This window comes from Sciurus vulgaris, assembly GCF_902686455.1.
Source record: "Sciurus vulgaris genome assembly, chromosome: 14".
Lineage (NCBI taxonomy): Eukaryota > Metazoa > Chordata > Mammalia > Rodentia > Sciuridae > Sciurus > Sciurus vulgaris.
In genome coordinates, this window is record NC_136475.1 from 78541955 (window position 1) to 78563280 (window position 21326).

At 37.6% G+C, this 21326-nt stretch overlaps 2 protein-coding genes across 3 annotated transcripts in view; one reads left to right on the forward strand and one right to left on the reverse strand.

The window, feature by feature from the left end:
* Positions 1 to 18002, reverse strand: part of HADHB (hydroxyacyl-CoA dehydrogenase trifunctional multienzyme complex subunit beta) — a 37081-nt gene extending 19079 nt beyond the window's left edge. Inside the window, exons 1-5 of one of the 2 annotated variants that reach the window (XM_079110163.1) lie at positions 17876 to 18002; positions 11502 to 11576; positions 11354 to 11398; positions 6766 to 6865; positions 1836 to 1880 (exon numbers count right to left, since the gene is read on the reverse strand). In XM_079110163.1, the coding sequence (XP_078966289.1) occupies positions 1836 to 1880; positions 6766 to 6865; positions 11354 to 11398; positions 11502 to 11568 (257 nt within the window). In that variant the 5' untranslated portion in view covers positions 11569 to 11576; positions 17876 to 18002. Of the gene's footprint in view, positions 1 to 1835; positions 1881 to 6765; positions 6866 to 11348; positions 11399 to 11501; positions 11577 to 17875 lie in introns of both variants that reach the window. The other variant, XM_079110164.1, reaches the window with a different exon arrangement.
* A 131-nt stretch (positions 18003 to 18133) lies between these two features.
* Positions 18134 to 21326, forward strand: part of HADHA (hydroxyacyl-CoA dehydrogenase trifunctional multienzyme complex subunit alpha) — a 44140-nt gene continuing 40947 nt past the window's right edge. The window contains exon 1 of the mRNA XM_079110162.1: positions 18134 to 18336. Within this exon, the coding sequence (XP_078966288.1) occupies positions 18270 to 18336 (67 nt within the window). The 5' untranslated portion in view covers positions 18134 to 18269. The remainder of the gene's footprint in view (positions 18337 to 21326) is intronic.

The window sequence follows — 21326 nt, forward strand, 5'->3', positions numbered from 1 at the left end:
TAATCGAAAAAGTGTTTACAGAGAAATACAAATTATTAAGCACCAAAACTTGCAAAATACCTTTAAAAAATAGGAAAAGAATCTGTAATCACAGTGACTCAGGAGGCTGAGGCAGGAGGTTCTCAAGTTCAAGGCCAGTCTCAGCAACTTGGTGAGGTCCTAAGAAATTTGGTGACACCTTATCTCAAAATAAACAATAAAAGGGGCTGGTGTTGTAGCTCAGTGGTGGAGTGCCCTTGGGTTCAATTCCCAATACCATAAAATAAATGCATATACATACATACATACATACATATAGTTTTTAAAAAGTAGAGAAGCAGCTAGACATGGTGGCACAGACCTCTAGTCAGTTACCCAGGAAGCTGAGGCAGGAGGATGGTTTGAGTCTAGGAGTTTGAGGTCAACCTGGGCAACATGACAAGGCAGGCGTATAGAACCAGGAGAAGGAAGAAAAATCATGAAGGCATAAAGAAGACAAAGGATCAGTTTCAAATATAGTTTACGGTGTCAAATACTACAGAGTACAAAGACAGATGCCTCAGGAAAGAATGGTGCATTTCATTTAGTGATCACATAGTCACTACTAAGAGAAGTTTCCAAAGTAGAGTTACTTTAGAGAAATGAGACTCAAAATACTTATTTTTTTAAATATTTTTTAGTTGTAGGTGGACATAATACCTTTTTTTTTTTTTATGTGATGCTGAGGATCAAACCCAGGGCCTCACATGTACTAGGTGAACATGCTACCACTGAGCCACAACCCCAGCCCACTGGAAATAATTATTATGAAAATAGGGAGAATAAATGATAGTAAGGAAAAAGAAGCAACTGCTGTTTGCACTCATTCTTGAAATTTGGCAGGAAGAAAAGAAATGAGTTAGAATGGGCAGAAAGGTCATGTGAATGACTTCTTCCAACTAGGAAAGAACTATGGCTGCTTAAAAGACACTTAGGCAAAGTGTCATTGTAAAATGAATAAGATAATACCTTACATGTTATTTTTCACTCTAGAAACAGCCATTTTATGACCCTCACCAAATTATTAATCCATCTCACTTTCATTTACTCACATTTCCTTTCCTCCCAGGCTCCCTGTTACTGGGGATTGAATACAGGAGTGCTCTACCACTGACCTACATCCCCAGCCCTATTCTTATTGTAAGACAAAGTCTCACTAAATTGTCCAGGCTGGTCTTGAGCTTGTGATTCTTCTGCTTCAGTTTCATGAACTGATGAAATTACAGGTGTGCACCACTATGCCCAGCTCATAATTTTATATTTTTACTTGGTTTACACATGAATCTCCAGTTCTCTTGCTAGACTTCTTTCAAATAGGACAATATCTACATAATCTGTTCGGCTACCTTTATACAGTAATTAAGTTCCTAAGATAATCCTCAAATATATATATTATGTTTAGGTTGATCAATCTAGTACTGGAGCTAGCCAGGCACTCATTAAAGAATATTGTCATACCCAAGACAATATATGATAAGCATTCAAAATAAAGACTGCCAATATTCATGAGCTTCTCAAATTTGTGTAGCACATATGCTTAAAATGGAGAATAAATTAATCTTGTAGAAGTTAATCAGTATTTTTTCTTTTTCTTTTTCTTTTTTTATGCGGTACTGGGATCGAACTCAGGGCCTTGTGCTTGCGAGGCAAGCACTCTACCACCTGAGCTATCTCCCCAGCCCCAGTATTTTTTCTTATCACATAAAATTGATATGTTCTACATATAGAAATTCTATGGAATATGCTATTTCAAGTGTAAATACTGGACAAAGTGCCTTTAGTGAAATATGAATGAAAATGAAACTGCATTTACTTACAAAAGTGCTGCTCTAGCCAAATCATGTGGCATCAGGTCTTTATATCTGTGGAAAGAAAACAAATTATTTAAACCAAAGCCTTAAAACTTCAATAATTTTTTTTTCTATTTAAAATACCTAGATATCATCTAACATATGTTGTTGAAATATTATTCAAAGCAGTTCATCAATTAAAAAAAATACTGTGGCTTTATTATTTGTCATCCCTAAAAATCTGGCAATCCTTAACTCCTTCAGAGCTTGCTAAAAATCTAACAAAAATGATGACTATACTTTATTGTTCAGCATGAAATGTTAAATCATATTCTTTAAAATTAAAACCCATCTTTTAAGGACTTTAAAAATATTACAAAGTACATTATTTATTTATTTTGTAATGTCTAAAAGGAAATAGGGGATGTAGTAGGTCTTTTTAAATAACTTTTTGTTTGAAGTAATTTGAGATTTTACAAAAGAACTGAGAAGATAGAACAGAGTTTTTTATTCCCTTTACTCTGCACTTCTTCTAATGTTAATCTTACCTGACCACTGTGTATTTATTAAAACTAAGAAATTAACATTAGCACAATACTCAATAAGCTATCAACTTTATCGAGATTGCATTAGTCTTTCTATAGTTCTTTTTCTGTTCTACCGTCCAATCCAGGACATCAGGCTGCATTTTGTTGTCCTGACTCCTTAGTTTCCCCCGTCTGCCAGTTTTTCAGTATTCCCTTGTTTCATGACTAGGATTTTAGAGTTTATGGAAGAATATCACAGAGGTAAAGTGCTCTTCTTACTGCTTCATTATCAGGGTATGACCTAGGATGTCTTATTACTGGTGATGCTAACTTGATCATCTGGTTCAGATGTGGTCTGCCAGTTTTCTCCACTATAAAGTTACTCTTTTTCCCTTTCTATAAAACTCAGCCTGTAAGAAGTTAGTCACGAAATCCAGACCATTCTCAAGGCAAGGAGAATTAAGCTCCACTTCTTAGTAACAATTTGTAGACACATGTTAAAATAATGACAGTAAGTAACAAATATTTGGAGGAGGAGGCAGAGACACTATGAAAATATGTTTCTTGTTAACATTCACCCACTAATTGCAGCATTTATTTGTACTTCCAGGTTGCAGCAATTACTAGCGTGGCATTCTAATGGTGATCTATTTGTTTTCCTCATTCCTTCTATATTCATTAATTGAAATTCTTCTGTAAGGAAGATCAGACCTGCCCCAGGATCCCCCAATTCAGCGCTGGCCATGCTGGGCTGTGCTGGAATTTCTTCCTTCTGATTTATTTATTCTTTTAATCATTTATATATCATACTGAGCTTGTGGATATTTATTTTATTCTTTGGGTTATGGTTCATTACTATTGTAATTTACTTTGTTGACTACAGTTTTCTAACTTTGGTGACCGGGAGCTCTTGAAGGTTGGTCCTGCATTCTTTTGGCATGATACACTCACTCTCTACACATAAACATATATAAAAATACACACATACACAAAGAAATACTTGTACATATGCATATGTTAGCACATATACATACATACAAAAATGTGTATCTATCTAGATACACACATGTACATGTATATATAGATATCTATGTATTTGTGTGTATATAGATCTATATATAGATTTTTTTTTTAAGCACTTTACTTTCTAGCACTGCAAGATGCTCCTGTATCATCTTGAATTTTCTCTGGCCTGGCCATAGCCATTCTGAAAGGAGACCTAGGTTCCTTTTATTGAAATGGGCTATTTGGAAAGTAAGCTCTGGGTGTGAACTCTATATTTGTTTGTTAACTTAGATGTCAGAAATAAATTCCTTTTAAGTAAAAAAAAAAAAAAAAAAAAAAAAAAAAAAAATTAAATAAGACTCATTCTTTAAGTTCCTGAAAATTAAAACTTAAAAATCCAAAAACTTTTTATTTTCACTCTGAATCATGGCAGAATCATCAGAAGTTTCCAAATTTTTCACAGGTAAAATCAGAAAATCAGTTTCCTCACCTTGGCATAGAATGAGTGGGGGAAAGGCTATGTGTCCATTTCAAAATGCCTAAACCGCAAATTATTTATTATTTACTTTCATGATCCCATACTCCTCTCTATCAGAATGACCAACAGATTGCAGAGTTCTGCTGTGGGAGTCTGTTTCCAGGAGTGCTTCCCAAATGCTTCTACCTCAATGAAGAACCTTCTAGGAAAAACACTCAGGTTGAAAGCAAAGTTTCTTCAAATTAAAAAAAAACTTTGCACCTAGAAAATGATCTAGCATGTGAGGAACTGGGTTTGATCTTCAGCACCACACTAAATAAATAAATAAAATAAAGGCATTGTATTCATCTACAACTAAAAAATATTTTTAAAAAATGATAAAACTGTCATATAAATTTTTACTTAAGAAATTCCAAATCCTTACATTTTCCCTCTATGCTATTTTTAGTCACTTTTGTTCTTTACATGAATACTGCCTTAAAGTACTTTTTATTCTTTCTTTCCTATTAGGCATTATTTCTTAAATTACTCAAAAGTTTTTCTCCTTTCTGTACCACTAAATTACTCATGAACTTTATCTCCTTTAATCAGGATATAGAAATAAACTAAAACACAGCAATAAATAATAACAAAAAGAGGAGACACTATACTGATGTGCTGAAAACATCAAACCAAATTTCATGCAAATACTTATCATCCAAGAGAATGTTCAAATAAATAAGGAAATAGTTGAATATGTTTCTATTTTCCACAGTTGGTAAAACAGAACCAAACACCTACATAGTATACAAATAGCCCTTACAAAAAAAGTGGTCTTCCCTGCCAAGACCCCTTCTTTTGGTGGAATTTTCTTTTTCTACCCTGTTGCTATGGAGCACAGGTAAGATCCCATCTCCTCTCTTTCTTGCTGCTAAAGCCTTCGGCTTCTTACTCTTATCCTTATTGTGTCAGTAAAGGAAAGAGATTATAATGAGAAATACTGTTACCACATTGACAAAATAGGATGAAAGAAGAAATTTCACCAACACTTAATTATAACATTACTTCTATGAGAAAATACTTTCCAAGTCCTAAATCATCTGTTTAAAAATGACTGTTGTTGATTGGCTGTAACTATGTTTATACACACGCGCGCGTACACACACGCACACGCACACACACACACACACACACACAGGTGTTTATCTTTCAAATGATGGCATATTACATATGATGCTCTGTAAACTACTTCTTATAGTTAACATAGCTTTCAGATCTCAAATCTTCCATATCAGTATATAAAGACAGGTCTCTCTTTTTTTTGCTGCAAGAGGATGTCTGAGGTATTTATTCACTGCCCAGACTACCCATGTGCTATCACATTTTTCCTGGTTAAAATACATATAAGATTAAGATGGGAAGAGGGGAGTGGACAGAGTTGCCCTGGCCAACTGCCTACCATGTGGCCTTCAGGACTGCACCTCCACAGAAAGCTCCGCTTGGGTCAGGGCCTATATGCTGGGGCACCTGCTAGTGTCTCTACTCACACTTCTGGCTGAGCCTCTGTTGCTGGCCTTGGGAAAAGTGAGGGGCACTCAGAGGGACAGGTCAGCACAACGCCTGAGGAACGGGTTCAAAGACCAGTGTACTGTCCCTGTGTCTTCTGGGTGGGAAGAGTCCATCTTTCTGTGTCCAAACCCTGAGAAAGACACACTGGCCAAATATTTGAGACTCTCAAGTGGGCCCAGCATCAGCCACCTGGGCTCCTCACTGGCACCAGATTCCAGATGCTCGTCTCTGCCCATGCCTGGCATGTGCCTGGAGGGAAAGGCTTCTGAGGCCAGAGGGGCAGCCCCCAGGGAATGGGCTGTGCCCGTGTGTGAGTGAATATGTGCATGTGAGTGTGTGTGAACTATGTGAATGTATGTATAAATGTGAGAATGCAGGTGTGTGCATGCGTGAAGTGTGTGTGTGCATGTGTGTGTGCAGAGGGCTGGGGGAGGGGAAGAGGGGATGCAGGTCAGCAGAGCGGCTGCTTACCAGGTTGAGGTATGTCTTGGGTGTGAGCTTTTGATTTCCCTTTCTTCCCCTAGACAGGACCAAGTATGGGCCATGCTGTGGTCTCCACTGCCACTACCCAGGGAGTCCTTGAGGGTGATGATCCAGTGAACTCATTCAGCTGAGACGTGAGCTTTGTATAAGCATCACACCCTCTTTACCACATAGGAGCAGCAGGAGCCAAGAGGAGAGAAGGAGCTCTCTCAGCATTTCCTATGTCTCATTATTTTTAATAGGTACCTAATTTTTCTTAAAAGTTTTTAAGTTAGTGATTGCTTATTCAAAATACAAATATTGAAAAAATTTACACAGAATAGAACTGTTTGCACCTAATTACTAAAAGCCTTTATCAACTTTTAGACAGACTGGACCTCACTTAGGGACAGAAAAGACCAAGGAGAACAACTGTTAGGATCTAAGAAATTTTCAGGCTAGCCTAGGATCATTCTGATCCCATAAACTAGGGGTTGTGCTATGCCTACGGTTTGAACCAGATCTGTCAACAGCAAGTCTAATGATCTCCAGGAGGCCAAAGCAGTGTATTACAGGCTCTTTGGAGTATCCATAGGCCCACATCCTCAGCACTCGAACTTCTGAGGAGGTACAAAAACAATATACTTGTCTCCAGAAAAGGAAAGGAAAGCTCTTGGAAACAAGGTCTCTGGATCTACACTAGGCTTTCAAAGCAGAGCTATTCGATCTAATAGGTTTGTTTTATGAGAGAAGATAAGAAAAAAAACAAAAAAATTCCACTGTATTATTTCACCACTAGCTTGACTTATTCTATATTAATTTCATGGAGATGTTATCTATAGTCCACTAACAATATCATTACCAGTTACATTTACAAAGACCACTTTAGACAGTAGCATAAAAGAAGGAAGAAATCACATGATAATTCCATACTTACGAAGTGCCTGACAGCAAAAATGGAATGCGAACACCATCCACCACCACAATATTCCTTATATTAGGTTTGGCTAAGGTCTTCTTTGATTTGGTCTGGGCAGCTTTAAAACAAGGATCAAAGAATAATTAATAAAAATACATAAAATCAGATAACTTTATACATTTTTAAGGACAGCCATTCTAAGAAGAATTACATCATTCAATGTCAAACTGCACTGTCATTTACTAAACCACTTCTATACACACACACACACACACACACACACACACACACACACACACACACATACACACATATTTTGGTACTGGGAATTGAACCCAAAGGTCCTTTACTGAGCTACATCCCCAGCCCTTTTTATTTTTGATTTTGAGACAGGGTCTTTCTAAGTTGCTGAGGCTGGTCTTGAACTTGTAATTCTCCTGCCTCAGTTTCCCAAGTCACTGGAATTATTATAAACATGTGTCAGGCCTGGCTCTAAATAACATTTAAGGTAAACAAAGATTAGCCACAATGATGAAGGTATTTATGTAATTAACAAAATTGTTCACTTTATCCTGTTTGACAACCTATTACATTAAAAATAACCAATTTACAAGTAAAACTTGACATCAGAAATCACAATTGTTGATATTGTTCATTCTTCACATAGCTTGATGTTCTTGACTTTCTACATAGAAACAGAAGTCACTTGTTGATGACGGTCACTACTCTGCAAAAGCCTAGAATACTCTCTGTGTGACTCATTTTACATTTTTTTACTCAGAAGTAACATTTCTGCCAGGTACATATGCCTGCAATCTCAGCAACTGACAAGGCTAAGGTAGGAGAATCATAATCTTTATGTCAGCCTGGGAAACTTAGTGAGACCCTGTATCAAAGGGTTGGGGTGTAACAGTGGTAGAGTGCTCCTGGGTTCGATGTCCAGCACTAACAAAAAACTGCCCCCTTTTAGTTTTTTTAAAGTTAAATAATTAGCTAAGCCATAGGTGGCCATGTCTCTAAGTCCATAGCAAAAGCCAATCAGATTTAATGTGGGTAAATCAGATCTACCAACAATCAATCTACAGAGTGGCTGTCCAGTGTTTTAGCCCATTTTGTGCTGCTATGACAAAATACCTAAGCTCAGTACTAGTAAAGAGGATTATTTGACTCAATTCTGGTGTCTATATAGTCAAAATTGCATAATGATGGTGTCCTGGAAAAGGGATGCAGCATAATAAGGCAAAGAAGCAGAAAAGGAAATGGTCATGTGCCAAAGGGGCCAAGCACATGATGTGGTATCATTCTTGAGGGACTCAACCAAGGTCCTAAGGGAACTGCATTAATTTTTTCTAAGGCTGATACCCCCAATGACCTAATTACCTTCCCCTAGGTGCCACTTCTTAAAGGTTCCACCACCTTTCAACATCAACACACTGGGACCAAGCTTCCAGCCCATGAACCTTTGGGGGACATACTCAAACCATATCTAAACCACAGCAACTAGTTACCAATGTCATCTACCTACAAGTGAAAAACTGCACTGGCCAGGTTCTCTTTCAGGAATCTAAGTGAAGAAGCATGGGAAGAAATGCCAATTAGTAGAAGTCAAAAGATGCCAAGAGGAAGAATCAGGGCAATGGTAAACTGAAGTCATCTGTTAGTGTTATGGGACAGCAAAAACAATGACTAAGCAAAGAAGACACAAAGAGAAGCAGAAAGGCCAGGGAAGGGGCATACCATATGGTACATGAGAGAGAAAAGCAGCTGTTCCTAACAGCTGTTGCCTTTGTTCCTAACACTTTCCCAGTGCAGTACATAAGAACCTTCCACCCTTACCTTGGGGGTTCCATTACCCACAATAAAAAGATACTCAGCTACATGATCTCTCTACACTGGAAGAACAGAGTTGTGAGACAGAAGGTAACCTTGAGAGGCAGTAGGAGAATCAAGAGATACTGGGGTGTGGGGTGGGGAGGGCATGCTCCAAGGAACCAGACAGATGGCGTTTAAGGGTAGGGGAAGGCAAGGACAATGGCAGGGAGACTGACACAGGTAGATGTTTCAATCCTCAAGGCAAATGAGGACTGAAAACAGGCCACTAAGTTTGCAGATTACTTATGACTGACCTTACAAAGAATAAAGTAATGAAAAGTCAGATGATACATCATCATGTCACTGTGCTTTTCAAGAACAGAACATGTACTCCTTTTATACATTTTCAGATGAAATTCAAATTCTTCATTCCTCTAATGAATCTCCCGCTTTATTTGGTTCCTCCTTAACAATTCAAAAGTATTTTCCACTACTCTTTAAAATATAACTAGATGAGCAAGTCCCCAGTCCCTTACAGCCTTGCTTTCTTCAACCTCCTCATCTTCATTCAGGGACCCTTCTATCTGTATGGTCCCATTCCGTCCAATTTTTTCATGTCTCTCAGGCTTACTTTGCATTCTACCTCTTAGTAAAGACTTCCCGGATAACTGTGATTACCTATAGTTGTTGCTTCTGAACTTCTACAGCCAACACTAGGGCAAAAATTGCCCTTTCCAAACAATGTAGCTTATTATAAAGTAAATTAAACTAATTCTATAAACTAAATTTAAAAAATATTTGTTATTCATTATGTATTAAACATAATAAGTATGTCACCCAGAGGGTTCTCATTCTTTTTCATGTGCACTCTGGCTCCTAGTCACATCAAAATTTTCTCAAGGACAAATAATACAGCTCCTTTATATATATTCCACTGTACTAAGGGCACACAGTAGAAATGAATTATAAGAAACTGAACTGAGAGTTCTAGTTCCTGCTCTGTCAACATTTTCTTATTTGCAAATACAGGAGGACTAGATGACTTCAAAAATCTAGGATTCAATGACTGTCTGATATATATCTTACATTCTCCATGTAAAATGAAAATCAAAGAAGATAAAGATGTGTCATGCACTACATAGCTGCTATATTTCCATACGCATATATGTAAAGAAATGTATACATAGACATAGATAACCAGCAAATTAGTCAAACTTTCCTTGAACACTTAGAGTTCATCAGATGACAACATTAATAATCCTGACTCCTTTTTTCTGATTCCTTCATCCTAACAGCCCTGTCAAGCAGGGGCATTCACATGAGGAATTATTAGTAATAAAATTACTGCAACCTAAAACCTGCTTGGCACTGGCACATGTCAATCCCTGCCCTCACATCAGTTGGTCACGTTTCTTTTCTTAGTTGCCTTCTTGCACCATTATCATCTTCAGTGTTAACACAAACCAATTATACGACACCATGATAGACACTGAGGACACAGAAAAGCTTATCTCACAAGAGTTTACAATGTAGCTAGGGAGACAAAATATACCAAAATAGTTACAGAGCAACATAAAGAACAGTCTCAAGGCCAGATAAATGCCTTCTTTGTAGGCATTCAGAATGACCTTCTCCCACTTGGCAAGATCAGGTCTATTTCTGTGAATGTGCACAGCAAAGGTCTGGTGCACATTTGAATTAGGGGAAAGGTGAAATGAGGCTGAAAGGAATTATTCTTTGTGGAGCTAACAGAAATCTATATTCTAGTTAGAATTTAGAAGTCATAGGAAACTTGTTACATGACAACATGAAACTTCTCTAATTTTAATTAGGTACCAGATCTCTGAGAATGTAACAGTACCATCTTGAACTTGGGTTTAAAGAGTTTTTAAAGGGCTAGCTATATAAAGTTGGCAAGACTAGAATTATTTATTTGGAGGAAGAAACTAAAGCACAGGGAAGCAAGGTGACCAATTCAAGGCCACGTTGCCCAGAAAGTATAGCTAGAATACAGTCAAGACTTGTGAATCTTGGAAGGTACTTTTTTTATTCTTATGTTAAGTAGAAATACCAACATAAAACCAAAATGAGAGTTTTAGAGTCAATACAAAACCTAGGCAAGGAGAAAAATGCTAAGAATTTGTCAGGGTATTTTTAGCACTGACCAGTGAAGAAACATACCTAAAGCAGATTCTGTAGAAGAATATATTCAGCCTAACTCACTGGTTTTACTGAGGGTCTAAATGACCATATCAAATCAACAAATTTCCTTACTTTTATTTCATATTGGCTAAACAATTTTCTTTTATTAACTAGTTCCCTTCTGTGTCAATAATACCTTACATGAGATAAAAAGATATTCAATAGAGAAGCCTAGCACTAATTACAAATTTTAAAAGTCAACTTTTAGCTCCACAATGGTCTCAAGAGTACTTGTAAATTAATCATCTCTAGGACTGACAAGTCAGAGGATAAAAAAACTGATCAACAGTTAATGGAACTTTCATGAATCCATTGGGCTCCAAAGCACAGAAAGCCATCTCCTGTCAACGCCTTCAAGCCCTATGAGTTTTGTTTTGTTTGCAGTGCTGGGCCTTGTACATACTAAGCAAAGGCTCTACCACTGAGCTATATCCCTAGCCTAACCTAAGTTTTGAATTTGAAGGTAACAGTGATGTTCATGTTGCTCATAAAAAGAGAAGAATTAGCAAATTAGTTTTGGTTTTTACTTAAAATTCACAAATATAGAATCTAACATTTAAGTGAGACATGTTTATTTTTTAAATTACTGTACCTGGGGCAGCTAATAGCTGGGAGGAACAGCTCAGAGGTCTTACAGCTGGAAGACAAAATAAATTGTTTACAAAAAGCAATACTTTTCAATGTCTGTAAAGTGCTTATAAATCCAAATCTAATCATAAAGAAAGAAAAATTAAACTTACAAAATTTGAGGGCCCATTTTGATGTGCTGGGAAGGTTTTTTAAAGTGTAAGTCAAGATGGAAGTCATTTTTAAACCTAAAAAGAGAAGAACAAAGTATATTCTAGGTTATTTGAGCAATTTGTGGTCTATAATCTCTGATAAACATAGCTAATATAAAGTACCAGTTTATTATCAACTATCCTTCTTCTAATAATGAAATTATGACAGCTGCACTGTTAATAGCAGTCATGGCAAACACTATTTTAAGCACTAATCATAGAATCCTCACAATGACCCATGAAACAGGCATGAATGACCAGGGAACTGAGGCATAGAGGAACTGAGTGACTTGCCCCAAGACCCACATCTAGTAAGTGGTAGAGCTGGGATTCGAACCCACATGGTCTAACTCCACAGTTTGTGCTTTTCTCTTTCAGGTCAAAGAAACAGAGAAACTGCTGGACATGATCATGACACCAGTAGTGTTAATCTCTTGACTTTGAAGGTTGTGTTGTGATTATATAGAAGGCTTTATGGAATTTTGTATTTTAAGGGTATACACACTAAAGTATTCAGAGAAGAGGAAGCATCATGTTAGTAGCTTACTATCAACTGCTATTAGAAAAAAAAAATTTGAAGTTACTGCACTTGATACTTTTTTCCCCAAAAGCTCATACCATTTCAAAATAATTATGAAAATCTAAAAATACATATAAAAAGCCTATATATTAAAAATATTTAAAACATATTAGCTCCCCAAAAAGTTAAATTCCTAACAATCAGTTCCTACAAAACAAGATGGGGAAAAAACAGCATATGGATATAGGATATAAACAGATTATTCACAGAAAAGGAAATATAAATGGTTCTTCAATATATAAAAAGATATTCAGTTCTACTTATAAGAAAAATTCAAATTAAAAACACACAGATTTAACTGTCTATCAAATTAGCAACGACTCAAAAAAAAAAAGTTTGACATGTTCTGTGAGGACAAGAGTATGCCTAAACACACTCTCTGATGCAGTTGCTAAGGTGTGAACTGTGTAATTCCTAGCCAGAACAATTTGGTAATTACCTGTCAACACTATAACTTCACCTGACTTCTAGTTCAGCAATTTCACTGTCATGATTTACTTCATGGCTATTATACACATGAGCTATGTTGCCACTGTAATAGAAAGATTAGAATAACCAACAAAAAGGGCACTAGCTAAGTAAGCCATGCACTCTGTATTATGCACTTCTAAGAGATAAAGAAATTATTATGCACCAACATGGAACCATTTCCTTTTTTGGTACCAGGAACTGAACCCAGGGTCACTTAACCACTGAGTTACATCCTTGTTCTTTTTTATATTTTATTTAGGAACAGGGTCTCACTAAGTTGCTGAGGCTAGCTTTGAACTCAAGATCCTCCTGCCTCAGCCTACCCAGATGCTAGGATTTCAGGTGTGCACCTAGCACAGAAAGAACCATTTCTAAGCTATATTAAGTGAAGAAAACAAGATGCAAAATAGTGTGTATGGCATGTTATCACTCATGTTAAAAAAGGAAAAATAGTACGTACATTTCCTTCTCTCAGTATAAAATATCCTTGGAAGTACAAAGAAAATATTAAAAATAATTGTGAGCTGGAAGGAAGGGAACTGAATAACTAGGGGACAGAAGTGGAAGGAAGACTTGTCACTGAACATTTTTTACGGTTTCTTAATTTTGAAATGTTTTAATTTAAAAAACAAATGAACTCGAGATTTGACAATAAATGCTATGATAGCCAGCCTCCAAATCGAATTCTAGTAAACTTCCCCTCTTAGTACTCATACCCTTGTATGGTTGCCTCCCTTACTATACTGCAGTTGGTTTGTTTAAACAAAAGTGTATGCCAGTAATAATGGTATGTCACTTCTGATATTAGGCTATAGAAAATAGCTTCAGCCTTAGCCGCCTTCTCAGATCATTCTGGGGAAAGGCAGCAGGCACACCCACAAAGCAGCCTTGTGAAGAGGCTTACGTATTGAAAAACTGACACCCCCTGCCAACAGTCATGTGAGTGAGCTTGGAAGCCAATCCTCCAGCTCAGGCAAGCTTTCAGATGACTACAGACCTAGCCAATATGCTGACAGCACCTCATAAGAAACTCCTTAGTCAGAACAACCCATAGAAGTCACTCCACATTTCTGAAGCACAGAAAATGTATGAGAACAAGTATTATTTTAAACTGCTAAGTTTGGTAGTACTTTGATACCTAGCAACAGATAATATAAAAGTCTTAAGGTTTAAAAGGCAGATGCCTTACGGTTTCCAAAAAGAAAAAAAAAAAAAAAAAAATCACAAGTTCCAAATGTATGGATTGGAAAAAGATGGAGGAGTCTAAGCTCTAGGCTCACCAGCCTATGGAATATTCCAGGGATTCTGGCCAGGGAAACTCAAAAGAGACCATGAGATGAGTACCTTCATTTCTAGAAGCTACTTACAAAACCACGTGGGCCTGGGATAAATTCCCTTAAGTAAGGTCCATTTTGAAATAAAATTCATGAAAATAGTCCAAAAAATGTTAAAAACAAAAGGGGGAACCTTGCTCTAAGAGATATCAAAACTTTTTATAAAGCACCAGTAATTAAAATAGAGCACGATCTAGCACAGGAATGAATGAAACTATTAACAGACAGGATGTAGCAAGTTTAGAAGCATACCCATGTATAAAACAATTTAATATGCAAATGTAGGATTTCAACTAAGTGGAAGAAAGATGGATTATCAAAAAATTTAACAGGGAAAATGAATAACCATTTGGAAAGAAAATAGGTCCATAGCTCACATTATTAGTACAAAAGAATCGAGATGGATTAAAGATCTAAATATATTTTTTGGCCGGGCATGGTGGCACATGCCTGTAATCCCAGTGACTCGGAAGTCTGAGGCAAGAGGATTGCAAGTTCAAACTCAGTCTCAGCAACTTAGCAAGGCCCTAAGTAACTCGGTGAGACCCTGTCTCTAAATAAAATACAAAAAAGGGCTGGGGATGTGACTCTGTGGTTAAGCACCCCTGGATTCACTTTCCAGCACCAAAAAAAAAAAAAGTTTTCCAACTATAAAAGAGCCAGGAAAAAAAAAAAAAAATCAGTGAATAATCTTAGATGGGGAAGGGATTCCAATCTCTTACACAAAACCCAGAAGCCATAATGCAAAATAATAATTAATAGATCTGATTATATAAACATTTAAAACACATATATAGGGCTGGGGTTGTGGCTTAGTGGTAGAGCACTTGCCTAGCATGTGTGAGGCACAGTGTTCAATCCTCAGCACCACATAAAAAAATAAATAAGTAAAATAAAGGTACCGCATCCATCTACAACTAAAAAAATATTTTTAAAAAATATAGGAGATGGGGTTATGGCTCAGAGGTACAGTGCTTGCCTAGTGCGCGTGAGGCACTGGGTTTGATCCTCAACACCACATCAAAATAAATAAAAATAAAAGTGTCCACCTACAACTAAAAAAAAATTTTTTTAAATACATAAATAGTAAAAGATACTAAACTCAAGTTAAAAGGCAAACAATATATTCAGAGAAAATATTTGTAATCCGTATAACAGAAAAGAATTAATAGTCTTAATTCACGAAGAACTTGTTTCGAATTATGGGAAAACAAAATCTATAATGGAATATGTAGTCTTTACTCTAGTATGCCTTTCACCCCCTTACATAGTTGCTAAATGTGCTTTACATGGGATTGAATCCAGTTCAACTCCAGGATTTAACCAATCAGTATAATCTCATTCTCTCTACCAAGATAAATGGTTCAGGAAACTAAGGCCTAAAACAACTGTGCATGAATTTGCCGCTGGTACTGATACATGGATGGTTTAATCAGTCTAACATTCAAATCTTCTACCTGGAATTCTAGAACATAAACCTTTCCTTTTGATGTTTCACACGGCTATAGTTCTTCGCAAACATGAACAAAACTGAGCTAAACCTAAACAGAAGAGAGTTAAGAATTTCAAGAAAAAAACTTGGAAGCCCTGGTCAGATCCCATGTGAAACTTTCCTCTTGTGCTTTTTAGTTCTGCAAACCAACAAAAACCCTTGTAATCATCCAAGTTGACTTAAATTTTCTGAAAGGTCCATTCCTGATGCACAGACCAAAAACAAAAAGGAGTGAATGCACAATTCAGAAGAAATTAAAATGTCAGGGGCTGGGAATTTAACTCAATGGTACAGTATTTTCCTAGCCTGTGTGAGGTCTTGGGTTTTGGGCCTTGGGTCAAAAAAAATGCAAAGCAAACAAAAGAAAACTGTTCATTCTCACTAACAATAATATCTTTAAAAAAATAATAAAGCAAGATATCATTTCAGATTTATCAGATCAGCAAATATTAAATATATGGTTAATATGCAATTCTGGTAAGAATAGTTCTAACCAGGCTCTTACATATATGAGTTGATAGAAGTATAAATTGCTAAGACCTTTTTGGAGGGCAATTTTGTAGTTATTTATCAAAATTCAAGTTGTAAATTTCCATTTTCAAAAACAACTCTCATTCACCTCTAACCTCTGGAAATAATCAAAATGCATGTGTTGCACATAGGTCTCAAGCTTACAGGAATACTCAAGATGTTCACTGTAGCACTGCTTATATTTGTGAAAAACTGGAACTAATCTAAATGCACAATAGGAAATATTTAAATTATATCATAAACAACATGGAATACTCTAAGGCAATTGGAAAGAAAAAAGAAACATAATAATATACACTATATACATATTGACAAGGAAAGATGTTCATAACATATAGTAAATGAAAAAGAAAGTTGCAGAACAAATGTATAGTAAGACTCCATTTTGTGACAGAAAGACAAAAATCCTTAAGCCTGCATCTGTACATGGAAGGAATAAAGAAGTATTACGTTTTTATTTTCTTTTTGCTGTCCTGGGATGTGGAATCCAGGGCCTCCCCTCTACCACTGAGCTACACCCTTAGTCCCAGCTTTTACATTTTTAAAGAGCTGTAAACAAAACAAAGAATACATAGCAAAGACCAAAGTAGACTCACAAAACCCAAACTACTTATTGTTTGGCTCTTCAGAGAAAAGGTTTGCAACCCCTGATCTAAATAATAAGGGCTACATGCAATTAGGGGCACAAGAGAACATTATGTGGGCAGAAGGCAGGATCTCAGGTAAATATCTTTTTAGAGTCAAGAATCCTTTTTGCTGGGCTGGGGTTGTAGCTCAATGGTATAGCACTTGCCTAGCATGAGTGAGGCACTGGGTTTGATCCTCAGCACCTCATAAAAATAAATAAAAGGTATTGTGTCCATCTACAACTAAAAAGCAATTTTAAAAAATCCCTTTTGCAATTTATTCAGAAATGCTCCCAGTGATGGAGGACTCACTTATTTGGGGAGAGCTTTAAAACAGAAAAGTCTCTCTTTCCATAGTTCTCATTTCTATATCAACTTTTCTGCCATTTCGTTTCCTCCCTTGTGTAAGAGTCAATCTGGTGAGTAGTGAAGTTCAGCTTCATGTCTGAATCCTAGCTTTGCCAAAGACCAGAAAGTTTGTATAATCCGAGCCTCCAAAACTACTTCTAGAAAATGAACATGATAATTTGGGGGTTGTGAGGATGAAATAAAGGGTGTGAAGGTGTCTGGAGCAGGATAGATCATAACATTACTTAAAAAAAAAAACAATCACTTTATTTAAGTACTGGAGCCCATCTTTCCAACACAAAAAGTGCTATCGTGCAATGCAGAGTACTTAATTAAATGTAGATTTACGCTCTAGTCCTATTTCTACCACTTGTGGCCATGGGCGAACCTACTCACGGGTTTGTTTCTTGGCCAGTATTAGAAGGGAAGGGGGATGAATGGTCAGATGATCGCCAGGTCCCTTCAAGATTAGAAAGTGACCCTGAGCACTGGGTCACCACCACGCAGGACAGCAAGCGTCTTAGCTCCTACCACACCTGAGTCCCACCCTTGAGAACCGACATCAGGGTAAACCCGTGGTGCCTTTCTGAACCTCAACAGCCGCTAACTTGGCTACAAGTAAAGGTGAATCAACAACAAACTCCAACGCAGCCCAGAGTTTTAGGCACACACTCACTCAGTTCATTAACTTGCGGTGATAAATTAAGACAGATGACACCGCCGCTCCGAGCTACCGCTATAACAAGAGTCCCAGTCCCTACCTATCTGCGGCTGGCATTATCGGCCCTGCCCGAGGAGCTTCCTTCAGCTCCCTCAACTTCGACTCTTCCAGAGAGGGGAAGCGGCCGCGGGCGCTGGCGCAGCGAGTTGCAAAAAAAGTGGAAATTGTTTGTGGGAAGGTTTAAAAAAAAAAAAAAAAAAGGTCGAATATCCGGTGCAGCGCACGATCTCACCTTAGTCCGCTACCGTGTTGGATCCCACTCCAGCCAAGGTTCGGTCCCGAGTGACAAGTCTCGGCGAGACCGAGGGGTGGGTCCTTCCCAGAAAGGACCCCTCACTCCCGCCCGCGAGTGCCGTCGACCTTGGGACTGCCCGCCAGCCGCCTGACTAAAAAACCCGGCGCTCCGCCCCCTCTCCATTGGGCCTTCGTCCTTGGGCAGAGAAAGCATCCTTTTGGCTCCGTAAGCCGGGAGGGAAGGGCAGGGTTAAAGGGCTGGCAACCACTCAGTGCCTGGGTTTTAGTCAGGCAGTACGTCGGGCGCCTGGCCGGCCAGGGTGTAGGAAAAAGTCGTCTGCTCGGCCTCCCGGGATAGAAGTGCTCTCTACTTTCGTCCTCTCCTGCTCAAGATGGTGGCCTCCCGGGCAATTGGCAGCCTCAACCGCTTCAGCGCCTTCAGGATCCTCCGCACCCGAGGTGAGACCTGACTGAGGGCGCCTGGGAACCTCGGATAGAACGCCTGCGGGAACTGGAGCGGCTAAAAGCAGCGCCTGCCCCTCGCTGCCTCCTGTCCACTCCCGCCCAGTGACCCCCTCTGCCAGGGACTACTGTCCTGGAACCCCTTTTCCTGTGTCCTTGAGAAGGGACTGTCACTGACTCTCACAACTCCCCGAGTCCTGCAGCGATTTCAGGCTCCATAACTCCCAACATTTCTGAGTCCTTTCCACCCGCCCTGGCACTTTCCGCAGGTCTCCCGCGTCGCGCTGCTGGGCTCACGCCCCTCTTGTTTATTTAATGTTGGCCTCGGGCCTGACGGTGCTAGATCAGGAGGATCAGGACCCAGTCTGTCTCATCTTTGTGACCCCACAGCACCTTGACTCGCAACACGAGCTATCTTACAAGCTTCTCAGATGAAATTAACCAGCCTTGGAGATCACTACCCTCCCTGCTCCTTTCCCTAAGAACCATTTTTGTACTTCAGTGGGTAGCTCAACTCTTGCAGTTTCAATAATTACATTGTGAACATGTAGTATTGAAACGCGAGTTTCTGCACCTTGAAGACACATTTTAAGCATACTCAAATAACCTGTGTCCTACTGAATAAACTGTTACATAATTTTAAGAACTAAATCTAATTTTGTTTCTGTTGCATTAGCTACGTTATCTTTTTTTCTCCTAAAATTGGTAGTAAACGTGTTGAAGAGGTTGGCTGTAGAAAACCTGCTATTTTCCTAACATTCCAAATCTGTGAGATCAAACGTGACTTTACTGCATGTAGTACTTAGTACCACTTATTTAATGATGAACTTTTTTTTACATTTGTAATATGAATTCTCTCTTCTTCCTCCTGCCAAACCAGTGAGTAGTATGTTTTTATTTTATAAGACAGATAACTGGAGTCTCCCTTAACTGCAAGGGATTAATTAAATGATTGAATTTTTTTTCTTCTTTATTTTTTCAGCCTCTGTTTTTAGTCTCCACAGGACGCTTATGTGTACCGATCATAATAGCACCACATTGCAGAAAGATAAAATGATGTAAAGACTGGGGAAAGGGATTAAGAAAAAGGAGTCATCTGTTGTCTTACTACTTACATTCCTCCCATTAGCATTTGATTGTGTTTCTTTGCACTTTATATTTTTTCTTATTTTCCACATTTGTCATTTATTACTTTTGAAAAATCATATTTTTGAATTTGCTCCCATATTGGTTATAAGGCATTTCTTAGAGATTGGCACTGATGTAGTAGTCAGGTCACATGGTTTCCTGTCGCTAGTTGTGTTACTTAGGACAAACAACCTTCATCAAATTGAGCTTTATTTCTCATCTGTAAAATGAATGATTGAGACTGTAAACTTTCTTTAGCATTGAGAAGTAGAATGACAGAGTAATTAAAAGCATTAAACATACCATCAGACTGAAACTGTCTTTTACCTTGGAATGACCTTATGCAATTAATTTCTCTATTTTCTCATTTTTAAAATAGGAGAATAGTTCTACTTTATGAGGTTATGTTAGATATAAAGCAGTTTATCATGAGTAAGTGCTCAGTAAATATTAGCTATTAATAACTTTTCAACCCTTAAGAACTATAATTCTGTATGTCTGAGAATCTTCAATTTATTCATTTAACTTGTGTGATAAAAAGCAGCTTAATCTTTCTATATTTTCTCTCTAGAAATTTATACACATACATTTTGCATGGTTTTCACCAATAAGAAAATACACTTCAATATTATAGTTACTGCCTCTTTCAATAGCACTGTGTACATTTTGAAAATATCTATAAAGTGAATTTTAAATTACCTGTACACCTGGATTACCATTTTTAGACAACAGATTGTTCCTTTACCTTGAAAGTCTGTGCCAATGCATTGGACAAACTTTTAATGAGACTGTGATATTTGCTGGGAAATGATTGAAATTTCTTGAAACTGATTTGTAATGCTTGAAGTTTTACTGCACTCCTGCTCTACAAGAGCCAGAATTCTGAATATGATTATGAAATGAAAATCACAACTTGATTGTAATATCTAAATCCCATTCCTTCTAAATTTAAATTCTTCATTATGTCAGTGGTAAATTTCACAGGTAATCAGTTAGAGGAAAATGTGATGTGGTATTTTTAAATTTTGATTCTCACTTTCTTAATCCCCTCCCCTCTCCCAAGGTTGAATTTTGAGGATAGCTATTGATTATTACAACCAAAATAACAGTTTCAAATTTGAAATTTGTGTCAACACAATTCAGCTGTCTCCACTGACTATAGTCTCACATGGTCTTTAGGTATTTGACTGAGTTACATATGAAGATGACTAAAAAGTAGGATAAAGGTTTCTCTTACTGGCACAGTAGATGTAGGCCAAAGTTCACCCAGCTGCTAGAGTAAGCTTTGTCTAGGCATTGGTAAGGACAGATTCCAAAAGCAAAATTACCTTGTACTTCCACTTGATTTAGTTGAGTATAGTTTGGAATTCTTTTCTAGTTGGGCATTTATAGATTTTCTCTTTTCTTTTTGTCTCTATTTAAAAGAGATTTTATGTACTTGTGTGGGGTGTGCAAAGACAGGTTAGTTGGCAAGAGTTAAAATGGCTTATACTACAGGATAACGCACACCTCCCTGTTAGCTTAAATATTTGATCTTTAAAATTGCAATCCATACTTGCTCTTATCTTCTCTTCTTTTACTTAAGCACCTCTGACGTATTTACATATTCATGTTTTTTGGGTTTTCTCTTTCTTGCTCACCTTTCTCAAACTACTCTCCCAGTCAGTCTGTTCTCACTGTGCTTTATTCTACCCTGTTCTAGATGGAATGGCTTATCCCCTGCTTCCATTTCCACTAGAATTTCTACTTTACTGGCAAACTTCTGTTTGATTCCAGGTTGATTTTCTTGTTTTCATTTATCTATATTGAGTAGAAACTGATTCTTCCTAGATATCATATCCCCTGTTGCCCTGGAATGT